Here is a 13,528-nt window from a genome sequence, read left to right on the forward strand (position 1 = left end):
CAATAGTCAGTGAGTAATACCTACTGTACTTCAATATTTTTCTTTCTAAAATAAAAATGACAGTACCCCTTTAAGACAATACACTTTACCAGCTTTCTAACCCATTTCTGAAAAGCCGCCATCTTCCTGGCTGTGTGAGCATGAACCGTTTTACATCTGTGTTTGGCAAACTGGTAGGAAATGCTAAGAGTTGTAGTACCACAGCAAGCAACCATGGTGCACCTCCTCCATCTTACCACACATCTGTAAAGTACATTGCATGTCTCCATCACCCGCAGAAAGTCGCACTTCACACACATTCTGCGGATCGTCGTCGGCGTCCCACACTTGCCTAGTATAAACCAAATCCTTAACCCTCCCCCCGCTGGGCCCCTCACAAATACTACTACAGAGCAGTGTAACGTAAATAACATGTAATTGTGAATCTTTCTGATAGACTGTGTTCCTGCTTGCTGTCAGTGATTGAGAACCGAGTCTTCCGCTAGTTATATTTGTATCAGAGCTCTCTCCTGTAGCAAGCCTGCATCAGTTGGAATTGTTAGGGATGGGTTTTTTGCATCTGGATGTAAACCAGAAAGTTAACCTTCACTGACAGCAAGCACAGATCTTGAAAATTGTTATGAATTAAAAGACAAATTGTGTTTGAAAGTTGCAGAACCTTTTCTTATGCCAGGGATACCAAACCTGCAGCCCTACAGTTGTTGCAAAACTACAACTCCCAACATGCCCTGATAGCTGTAGACTGTGCAGGCAAGCTGGGAGTTGTAGTTTTGCAACAGCTGGAGGGCCGCAGGTTGGGCACCCCTGTCTTATGCATTAATAATTATGGGCCCTGGAAAGTAACACTGAGGTGAGATCAGCTCAGGGTGGGAGATACTTGATTTTGCAGAATTTCATCATGGTTCCTATATCTGAATGCTGAGAGTTGTAGTATCACAACAGAGAGGGAGCTGCAGGTGGCATCATCAGAGACCTGTGCACTGAGAGAATGAAGTAATTATAAAACACAGGTGAATGGAGACGGTGCAGAGCGAGAGAAGATCTAAGATTCTGGGGGAGGGAAAAAGATTGTTGTGTCCACGCAGAAGAAGAAAGTAAGGAATTAGAGAGAGAACAGACAGAACTATGAGCGGCCGCCCCCGAGAGACCCGGAAAATAATTTCCAGTGTACACAGCTGAGCCGACAGCGTGGTCCTAATAACTGGACGACCGGTCCATATTATATTCTTATATATAGAAGGCAGTATTATAGTAGTTATATTCTTGTACATAGGAGCAGTATTATAGTAGTTATATTCTTGTACATAGGAGCAGTATTATAGTAGTTATAGTCTTGTACATAGGGGCAGTATTATAGTAGTTATATTCTTGTACATAGGAGCAGTATTATAGTAGTTATATTCTTGTACATAGGAGCAGTATTATAGTAGTTATATTCTTGTACATAGGAGCAGTATTATAGTAGTTATATTCTTGTACATAGGAGAAGTATTATACCAGTTATATTCTTGTACATAGGAGCAGTATTATAGTAGTTATATTCTTGTACATAGGAGCAGTATTATAGTAGTTATATTCTTGTACATAGGAGCAGTATTATAGTAGTTATATTCTTGTACATAGGAGCAGTATTATAGTAGTTATATTCCTGTACATAGGAGGCAGTATTATAGTAGTTATATTCTTGTACATAGAAGGCAGTATTATAGTAGTTATATTCTTGTACATAGGGGGCAGTATTATAGTAGTTATATTCTTGTACATAGGGGGCAGTATTATAGTAGTTATATTCTTGTACATAGGGGGCAGTATTATAGTAGTTATATTGTACATAGGAGACAGTATTATAGTAGTTATATTCTTGTACATAGGGAGCAGTATTATAGTAGTTATATTGTACATAGGAGACAGTATTATAGTAGTTATATTATTGTACATAGGGGGCAGTATTATAGTAGTTATATTGTACATAGGAGACAGTATTATAGTAGTTATATTCTTGTACATAGGGAGCAGTATTATAGTAGTTATATTCTTGTACATAGGGAGCAGTATTATAGTAGTTATATTCTTGTACATAGAAGGCAGTATTATAGTAGATATATTCCTGTACATAGGAGGCAGTATTATAGTAGTTATATTCTTGTACATAGAAGGCAGTATTATAGTAGTTATATTCTTGTACATAGGGGGCAGTATTATAGTAGTTATATTCTTGTACATAGGGGGCAGTATTATAGTAGTTATATTGTACATAGGAGACAGTATTATAGTAGTTATATTCTTGTACATAGGGAGCAGTATTATAGTAGTTATATTGTACATAGGAGACAGTATTATAGTAGTTATATTATTGTACATAGGGGGCAGTATTATAGTAGTTATATTGTACATAGGAGACAGTATTATAGTAGTTATATTCTTGTACATAGGGAGCAGTATTATAGTAGTTATATTCTTGTACATAGGGAGCAGTATTATAGTAGTTATATTCTTGTACATAAAAGGCAGTGTTATAGTAGTTATATTCTTGTACATAGGGGACAGTGTTATAGTAGTTATATTGTACATAGGAGACAGTATTATAGTAGTTATATTCTTGTACATAGGGAGCAGTATTATAGTAGTTATATTCTTGTACATAGCAGTATTATAGTAGTTATATTCTTGTACATAGGGAGCAGTATTATAGTAGTTATATTCTTGTACATAGGGGGCAGTATTATAGTAGTTATATTCTTGTACATAGGAGCAGTATTATAGTAGTTATATTCTTGTACATAAGGCAGTATTATAGTAGTTATATTCTTGTACATAGGGGACAGTGTTATAGTAGTTATATTCTTGTACATAGCAGTATTATAGTAGTTATATTCTTGTACATAGGGAGCAGTATTATAGTAGTTATATTCTTGTACATAGGGAGCAGTATTATAGTAGTTATATTCTTGTACATAAAAGGCAGTGTTATAGTAGTTATATTCTTGTACATAGGGGACAGTGTTATAGTAGTTATATTGTACATAGGAGACAGTATTATAGTAGTTATATTCTTGTACATAGGGAGCAGTATTATAGTAGTTATATTCTTGTACATAGCAGTATTATAGTAGTTATATTCTTGTACATAGGGAGCAGTATTATAGTAGTTATATTCTTGTACATAGGGGGCAGTATTATAGTAGTTATATTCTTGTACATAGGAGCAGTATTATAGTAGTTATATTCTTGTACATAAGGCAGTATTATAGTAGTTATATTCTTGTACATAGGGGACAGTGTTATAGTAGTTATATTCTTGTACATAGGGGGCAGTATTATAGTAGTTATATTGTACATAGGAGACAGTATTATAGTAGTTATATTCTTGTACATAGGGAGCAGTATTATAGTAGTTATATTCTTGTACATAGGGGGCAGTATTATAGTAGTTATATTCTTGTACATAGGAGCAGTATTATAGTAGTTATATTCTTGTATATAGGAGGCAGTATTATAGTAGTTATATTCTTGTACATAGGGGCAGTATTATAGTAGTTATATTCTTGTACATAGGGGGCAGTATTATAGTAGTTCTATTCTTGTACATAGGGGGCAGTATTATAGTAGTTATATTCTTGTACATAGGGAGCAGTATTATAGTAGTTATATCCTTGTACATAGGAGCAGTATTATAGTAGTTATATTCTTGTATATAGGAGCAGTATTATAGTAGTTATATTCTTGTACATAGGAGCAGTATTATAGTAGTTATATTCTTGTACATAGGAGCAGTATTATAGTAGTTATATTCTTGTACATAGGAGCAGTATTATAGTAGTTATATTCTTGTACATAGGAGCAGTATTATAGTAGTTATATTCTTGTACATAGGGGACAGTGTTATAGTAGTTATATTGTACATAGGAGACAGTATTATAGTAGTTATATTCTTGTACATAGGGGGCAGTATTATAGTAGTTATATTGTACATAGGAGACAGTATTATAGTAGTTATATTCTTGTACATAGGGAGCAGTATTATAGTAGTTATATTCTTGTACATAGGGGGCAGTATTATAGTAGTTATATTCTTGTACATAGGAGCAGTATTATAGTAGTTATATTCTTGTATATAGGAGGCAGTATTATAGTAGTTATATTCTTGTACATAGGGGCAGTATTATAGTAGTTATATTCTTGTACATAGGAGGCAGTATTATAGTAGTTATATTCTTGTACATAGGGGCAGTATTATAGTAGTTATATTGTACATAGGGGCAGTATTATAGTAGTTATATTGTACATAGGGGGCAGTATTATAGTAGTTATATTGTACATAGGAGGCAGTATTATAGTAGTTATATTCTTGTACATAGGAGGCAGTATTATAGTAGTTATATTCTTGTACATAGGGGGCAGTATTATAGTAGTTATATTCTTGTACATAGGGGGCAGTATTATAGTAGTTATATTGTACATAGGGGGCAGTATTATAGTAGTTATATTGTACATAGGAGGCAGTATTATAGTAGTTATATTCTTGTACATAGGGGGCAGTATTATAGTAGTTATATTCTTGTACATAGGGGGCAGTATTATAGTAGTTATATTCTTGTACATAGGGGGCAGTATTATAGTAGTTATATTGTACATAGGAGACAGTATTATAGTAGTTATATTCTTGTACATAGGGAGCAGTATTATAGTAGTTATATTCTTGTACATAGGGGGCAGTATTATAGTAGTTATATTCTTGTACATAGGGGGCAGTATTATAGTAGTTATATTGTACATAGGAGACAGTATTATAGTAGTTATATTCTTGTACATAGGGAGCAGTATTATAGTAGTTATATTGTACATAGGAGACAGTATTATAGTAGTTATATTATTGTACATAGGGGGCAGTATTATAGTAGTTATATTGTACATAGGAGACAGTATTATAGTAGTTATATTCTTGTACATAGGGAGCAGTATTATAGTAGTTATATTCTTGTACATAGGGAGCAGTATTATAGTAGTTATATTCTTGTACATAGGGAGCAGTATTATAGTAGTTATATTCTTGTACATAGGGGGCAGTATTATAGTAGTTATATTCTTGTACATAGGAGGCAGTATTATAGTAGTTATATTCTTGTACATAGGGGCAGTATTATAGTAGTTATATTGTACATAGGGGCAGTATTATAGTAGTTATATTGTACATAGGGGGCAGTATTATAGTAGTTATATTGTACATAGGAGGCAGTATTATAGTAGTTATATTGTACATAGGAGACAGTAGTATAGTAGTTATATTCTTGTACATAGGGGGCAGTAGTATAGTAGTTATATTCTTGTACATAGGGGGCAGTATTATAGTAGTTATATTGTACATAGGAGACAGTATTATAGTAGTTATATTCTTGTACATAGGGAGCAGTATTATAGTAGTTATATTCTTGTACATAGGGGGCAGTATTATAGTAGTTATATTGTACATAGGAGACAGTATTATAGTAGTTATATTCTTGTACATAGGGGGCAGTATTATAGTAGTTATATTGTACATAGGAGACAGTATTATAGTAGTTATATTCTTGTACATAGGGGCAGTATTATAGTAGTTATATTCTTGTGCATAGGAGGCAGTATTATAGTAGATATATTCTTGTACATAGGAGCAGTATTATAGTAGTTATATTCTTGTGCATAGGAGCAGTATTATAGTAGTTATATTATTGTACATAGGAGCAGTATTATAGTAGTTATATTCTTTTACATAGGAGGCAGTGTTATAGTAGTTATATTCTTGTGCATGGGAGGCAGTATTATAGTAGATATATTCTTGTACATAAAAGGCAGTATTATAGTAGTTATATTCTTGTACATAGGGGCAGTATTATAGTAGTTATATTCTTGTACATAGGAGCAGTATTATAGTAGTTATATTCTTGTACATAGGAGCAGTATTATAGTAGTTATATTCTTGTACATAGGGAGCAGTATTATAGTAGTTATATTGTACATAGGAGACAGTATTATAGTAGTTATATTATTGTACATAGGGGGCAGTATTATAGTAGTTATATTGTACATAGGAGACAGTATTATAGTAGTTATATTCTTGTACATAGGGAGCAGTATTATAGTAGTTATATTCTTGTACATAGGGAGCAGTATTATAGTAGTTATATTCTTGTACATAGGGAGCAGTATTATAGTAGTTATATTCTTGTACATAGGGGGCAGTATTATAGTAGTTATATTCTTGTACATAGGAGGCAGTATTATAGTAGTTATATTCTTGTACATAGGGGCAGTATTATAGTAGTTATATTGTACATAGGGGCAGTATTATAGTAGTTATATTGTACATAGGGGGCAGTATTATAGTAGTTATATTGTACATAGGAGGCAGTATTATAGTAGTTATATTGTACATAGGAGACAGTAGTATAGTAGTTATATTCTTGTACATAGGGGGCAGTAGTATAGTAGTTATATTCTTGTACATAGGGGGCAGTATTATAGTAGTTATATTGTACATAGGAGACAGTATTATAGTAGTTATATTCTTGTACATAGGGAGCAGTATTATAGTAGTTATATTCTTGTACATAGGGGGCAGTATTATAGTAGTTATATTGTACATAGGAGACAGTATTATAGTAGTTATATTCTTGTACATAGGGGGCAGTATTATAGTAGTTATATTGTACATAGGAGACAGTATTATAGTAGTTATATTCTTGTACATAGGGGCAGTATTATAGTAGTTATATTCTTGTGCATAGGAGGCAGTATTATAGTAGATATATTCTTGTACATAGGAGCAGTATTATAGTAGTTATATTCTTGTGCATAGGAGCAGTATTATAGTAGTTATATTATTGTACATAGGAGCAGTATTATAGTAGTTATATTCTTTTACATAGGAGGCAGTGTTATAGTAGTTATATTCTTGTGCATGGGAGGCAGTATTATAGTAGATATATTCTTGTACATAAAAGGCAGTATTATAGTAGTTATATTCTTGTACATAGGGGCAGTATTATAGTAGTTATATTCTTGTACATAGGAGCAGTATTATAGTAGTTATATTCTTGTACATAGGAGCAGTATTATAGTAGTTATATTCTTGTACATAGGAGAAGTGTTATAGTAGTTATATTCTTGTACACAGGAGCAGTATTATAATAGTTATATTCTTGTACATAGGAGCAGTATTATAGTAGTTATATTCTTGTACATAGGAGGCAGTATTATAGTAGTTATATTCTTGTACATAGGAGCAGTATTATAGTAGTTATATTCTTATATATAGGAGCAGTGTTATAGTAGTTATATTCTTGTACATAGGGGACAGTGTTATAGTAGTTATATTCTTGTACATAGGAGGCAGTATTATAGTAGTTATATTCTTGTACATAGGGGACAGTGTTATAAATTCACCTTATTCTTCATAGTGGACTGGAAAGTTTCTAAATCCCTGATTGTTGGACAATCCTTCATATCTCTGATGCCATAAAGTATAAATGGTCATCATAGAGCAGTCACCCCGTAATAGGTGACATCAGAACTTCCACGACTTCCCTTACCCCTGTGTCCTCAGATACCTAGACTATACGACTGTCCCTGCTGTAGGCGGCTGGTAACCTCTGCTTGATGAATTGAAAGGAAAATTCATTGGTAATTTTCCTGTGGTTTTTCCACACATTAATGTAATATAACTTAAGGCCTTTCCTCTCCCAGAGACCCCGGCGCTGGAAGCCAAGAAAAATGTTTCATTAAGCGTGAACTGGCAGAACAATCCGCATCACGTCTGTTACTGGCATCAGTGAGGTCCAGAGCTGCCCTGTGACCAGCGTAGAGGAGATGTGGAGTCCACTATTCAGATCTGTCTGGGTCTCTGGTGGTCGATAACGAGGGGGGAAGGTGTCCAATGTGTCAGGGGTAACTGTATTGCAAGAATTTGGAGCATTGTTGCTGCAACCTCCTATAGCAGGGGTCGGCAACCTTCGGCACTCCAGCTGCTGTGAAACTACAACTCCCAGCATGCACACTTTCTTGGCTGTTCTTGCAACTTCCATAGAAGTGAAAGGAGGATTCTGGGAGTTGTCGTTTCAGAACAGCTGGAGGTTGCTGATCCTTGTCCTATAGTTAAAAATCCAGGCTGGACAGGAACCATCATGCATTTAACTGGGTTATGGGTATTGCTTTGTTGTATATGGGGTATAGGCAAGAGCAGGTTCCCACAACGTTCTATAGATTTATTTTTACTGATGTGTTCCTTTTCTACGTTGCTTAATTTCTGCGACATGGGCCATTTCACCAGTATCTATAGCGTAATTACCTAGACACAGTCCAGCAGCGTCCATCTTGATTCTTCTAGCAGCGGTTTTGGGATTACCGGGTCTTGTGTGCGCAGATGCATGGGCATGAGTCCTGCTGACCAGTCCGAGCACCCAGTGCCCTGTGTGAATCCCCTACGTGCCTTCTCGTTCTGCCTTGTATATTTATTTTGTTTTTGTGCTTTTCTTGTGAATTGGACTTGACCCGACTTGTATGTGATTTTGCTTTAGTACTCATTTAACCCCGGATTGCCCGACGTCCATTGCTGTACGTGTTGTGCTCTCCTGGATTAACCCTTCTCAGCTTCTACGATCTTGGATTCTCATTCGGCTAGGGTGTTTTTTCTTGTTTTTTGTTTTTCCTGCTTTCCTCTGGTACTTGCTCTTCTCCAGTTTACCCCACCAGTTGGCGACTACCCTGCAAGCGCCATCCAAGGACTCCCAGCAGCCAAGACTAACGTAGTATACGGATTATAGGGGCTCATATTGATTCTTAATGGCTGGGCAGTTTTGCAGGTAAAATTGCATGCTGCTGCAGCGTGTGGCCATGCTGTGGTTATCTAACATTATATCAGACCTCACAGAGTGGCCGACCCGCGGTGGTCATACTTATCTGGTCCCCGCCGCTGGGTTCAGTCTCTTTCGCTCCCTGGCCGGCTCTTTATCACCCTGGTTCGCTGGTATTAAGGTTTTGTTGAAGTGGAGCATGTGACTGCTGCTGCCAGTAGCTGGCTGCAGCAGTGACCGGTCGCGTGATGCAAGGGGAGCAGGTCACTGCTGAAGCCAGCTATTGGCAGCAGCGGTTACGTCCCCCCCCCCCCCCCCCCAACACGATGTTGATATCTGTGCACCGGGGAGCGATAGAGACAGAAACCAGCGGGGGGGACCAGGTAAGTATGATCACCACCATGGGTCAGCCACTTTCTGAGGTCTGATATTATGTTGGATAACCCGTTTAACAACCTGTTCTGACACTGGCTGACCTGTTTGTGTTTGATAAATGCAGTCCCTTTGGCTAACCATACATTCAATGAAATCTTCCGTTTTTCCATGTCCTCGGGATAGGTCATCAATATCAGATTGGTAGGAGTTGAGCACCCAACACCATCAGCTGTTTTGGGCAGCCGCTGGAAACTGTACAAAGGCTCCATTTGCTATACAGTTTCCAGCCCCAACAGCTCTCATCACTTGAATAGGAGCTAAGCTGCAGTACCCCGCCACACCACTACACAGTGGATGGCGCTGTCAGCTTTTGGCTCCTTCCATCAAGATCTATGATCCAGAAATAACCCTTTAATGGTGATTTCTGCTCTTACAGGCAGCATAGCATTGATGAGATCCTTACGTGTCAGTGTATTGTGACTGAGCTGCTAGTTAATTCATTATCGCCAATTATTACTATTAGTTCACACCCGGGAGTTGACATCTGATGACATTATCGTGGCACCTGGCGTTGCTATTTAACCGCGCGGTGTTGTATTGATGCATAGCAGTTGATAAGGGCTTGGGGCAGCCGAAACGCTTTGTTGGTATTCTGTTACGGATACGTAAGAAAGTCTGTAGAACAGCTTGTGAGGGCCAGGGTCGTCTTATATCCAGCCGTGTGGGATGTGACCGTTCATGTGCTCCACACAGACACAGGCGGCCGTATCTACACTTCTGGACCTCTGCTGAATGTGAGCGGCTAATGCCGGGAGGTCTCTTCACAGCAGTAAGGAAAGTCACTGTCTAGAACATTGGAAGCTGAGTTACAATGATTTTCAGTAGGGCCCATGTGGGTCCAGTAATAATTTACAGCCTTACATTAATTATTGGAATTATTATGTTATTATTTGGAGTAAATTCAGACCCACTCAGATTAGGGGTGATCAGGGATCTTTGTAGCCAGAAGCGATTGGGCAAAGCAGAGAACCCCTTTACATTATATGTCCGTCTATGTTCCGCTTTTTACAAGTTTACTGTACATATAAAATTAATGCATCCATACCAACAGCAGAGTCACTATTGTACATACATTATTATCCTGTATCAGCAAGGCTTCGTGAGGGATCGGTCATGTCAGACTAATGTAATCAGTTTCTATGAGGAGGTAAGTTCTAGACTTGACAGCAGCGAATCAATGGATGTCGTATATCTGGACTTCTCCAAAGCATTTGACACTGTACCGCATGAAAGGTTAGTATATAAAATGAGAATGCTCGGACTGGGAGAAAACGTCTGTATGTGGGTAAGTAACTGGCTGAGGGATAGAAAACAGAGGGTGGTTTTTAACGGTACACACTCAGATTGGGTCACTGTCACTAGTGGGGTACCTCAGGGGTCAGTATTGGGCCCTATTCTCTTCAATATATTTATTAATGATCTTGTAGAAGGCTTGCATAGTAAAATAATTTTTTTTGCAGATGACACTAAACTGCGTAAAGTAATTAACACTGAAGAGGACAGTATACTGTGTGTGTGTGTATATATATATATATATATATGTATGTACACACTACAGAGGACAGTATACTACTACAGAGGGATCTGGATAGATTGGAGGCTTGGGCAGATAAGTGGCAGATGAGGTTTAACACTGACAAATGTAAGGTTATGCACATGGGAAGGAATAATACAAGTCACCCGTACATACTAAATGGTAAAACACTGGGTAACACTGACATGGAAAAGGATCTAGGAATTTTAATAAACAGCAAACTAAGCTGCAAAAACCAGTGTCAGGCAGCTGCTGCCAAGGCCAATAAGATAATGGGTTGCATCAGAAGGGGCATAGATGCCCGTGATGAGAACATAGTCCTACCACTTTACAAATCACTGGTCAGACCACACATGGAGTACTGTGTACAGTTCTGGGCTCCTGTAAACAAGGCAGACATAGCAGAGCTGGAGAGGGTTCAGAGGAGGTCAACTAAAGTAATAACTGGAATGGGTGGACTACAGTACCCTGAAAGATTATCAAAATTAGGGTTATTCACGTTAGAAAAAAGACGACTGAGGGGAGATCTAATTACTATGTATAAATATATCAGGGGTCAGTACAGAGATCTCTCCCATCATCTATTTATCCCCAGGACTGTGACTGTGATGAGGGGACATCCTCTGCGTCTGGAGGAAAGAAGGTTTGTACACAAACATAGAAGAGGATTCTTTATGGTAAGAGCAGTGAGACTATGGAGCTCTCTGCCTGAGGAGGTGGTGATGGTGAGTACAATAAAGGAATTCAGGAGGGGCCTGGATGTATTTCTGGAGTGTAATAATATTACAGGCTATAGCTACTAGAGAGGGGTCGTTGATCCAGGGAGTTATTCTGATGCCTGATTGGAGGCGGGAAGGAATTTTTTATTCCCCTAAAGTGAGGGAAATTGGCTTCTACCTCACTGTTTGTTTGTTTTTTGCCTTCCTCTGGATCAACTTGCAGGATAACAGGCCGAACTGGATGGACAAATGTCTTTTTTCGGCCTTATGTATTATGTTACTGATCCCGAGTTACATCCTGTATTATACTCCAGAGCAGCACTCACTATTCTGCTGGTGGAGTCACTGTGTACATACATTACATTATATATCCTGTACTGATCCTGAGTTACATCCTGTATTATACTCCAGAGCTGCGCTCACTATTCTGCTGGTGGAGTCACTGTGTACATACATTACATTATATATCCTGTACTGATCCTGAGTTACATCCTGTATTATACTCCAGAGCTGCGCTCACTATTCTGCTGGTGGAGTCACTGTGTACATACATTACATTATATATCCTGTACTGATCCTGAGTTACATCCTGTATTATACTCCAGAGCTGCGCTCACTATTCTGCTGGTGCAGTCACTGTGTACATACATTACATTACCTATCCTGTACTGATCCTCAGTTACATCCTGTATTATACTCCAGAGCTGCGCTCACTATTCTGCTGGTGCAGTCACTGTGTACATACATTACTTATCCTATACTGATCCTGAGTTACATCCTGTATTATACTCCAGAGCTGCACTCTCTATTCTGCTGGTGCAGTCAAACTCATTATTCTGCTTACTATCAGTGGAAACAATCGGCAATCGCTTATAATGGATCGTCTGAGCTGCAACCTCCTTTCAGGACACTGTGATTGAGCTGACGTTGCTTGTATTTTCTTTCAGGATATTGGCCCTGATCACACTCAGTTTCTGCCTCCCAGACCCGGCGCGTGGACAGGTGAGCGCCTCCTGAGTTATATGGTAGATTCTGTATGTGTGTGTGAGGGGAGTATTTCATTGCTTCCCCTTTCATGTTGATGCAGAAACCCTCTTTCTTTCCTCCAGACATAGAAGACGCCCCTATAGTCCTGGGTATAAACAGATGATGGTAGAGATCTCTGTTTTGACCTAGTTTTTAGATTTCCCCCACTTATTCAAGTTGCTACTTTAGTTTCTTCTGCTGAAACAATTTCAGCCCTGCTACATCTTTCTTAAGCACTAAGGGCTTGTTCACACGAACATATTTTGCGTTCCGTATACGGGCTGTTTTATGCGTTCCGTATACAGAAACCATTCCTTTCAATGGGTCCGCAAAAGATGCAGACAGCACTCTGTGTGCTGTCCGCATCCGTTGCTCCGTTCCGTGGCCCTGCAAAAATTATCAGTCCTGTCCTGTTCTTGTCCGTTTTGCGGACAAGAATAGGCATTTCTGTAATGGGCCTCCTGGTCCGTTCCACAAATTGCAGAAGGCACACGGGCGGCATCCGTTTTTTGCGGATCTACAATTTGCGGACCGCAAAAAATGGCACGGTCGTGCAATCTGACCAGAGAACTGTGAGTCATTAGCACCACGTTCTTGTCCTGTGCATCTATCTCTCCCCCCCCCCCCCCCCCCCTCCCCTTAGCCTTGTCGGCAGCTGCCTGACACTGGTAGTTCACTTTCCTGCAGAGTCCTTTCAGTGTCATTATACCAGTCTTTTCCCATCTACCGGTAACAGCTGCACGTGTTTGCCGCCCGAACGGCGTTTCTCTGTAATTCTCAGCCCTGCTTCACTTTTCTCTTGAAAATTCGGATTTCGGTTTTGAGATGATCCCAGAAAAGCGTATCCAATGTCAATTCCCAAACCGCTGTGTTCTGCGGCCAACAAGCACAGCTGGCTCAGTGTGGGATCCCATTGTCCGCCTGCGCTCCAGACTCCCTTAAAGGTGATCGGACACCATAATGCCGCTGACTTTGTCTCCAGAAGT

At 38.6% G+C, this 13,528-nt stretch overlaps 1 protein-coding gene across 1 annotated transcript in view; it reads left to right on the forward strand.

The window, feature by feature from the left end:
- The window catches only part of FBLN5 (fibulin 5), a 51,163-nt gene that overhangs the window by 1,209 nt on the left and 36,426 nt on the right, over positions 1–13,528 (forward strand). The window contains exon 2 of the mRNA XM_040412095.1: positions 12,464–12,518. Coding sequence (XP_040268029.1) covers positions 12,464–12,518 — 55 coding nt within the window. The remainder of the gene's footprint in view (positions 1–12,463; positions 12,519–13,528) is intronic.

This window comes from Bufo bufo, chromosome 11, assembly GCF_905171765.1.
Source record: "Bufo bufo chromosome 11, aBufBuf1.1, whole genome shotgun sequence".
In the NCBI taxonomy this organism is placed as follows: Eukaryota; Metazoa; Chordata; class Amphibia; order Anura; family Bufonidae; genus Bufo; species Bufo bufo.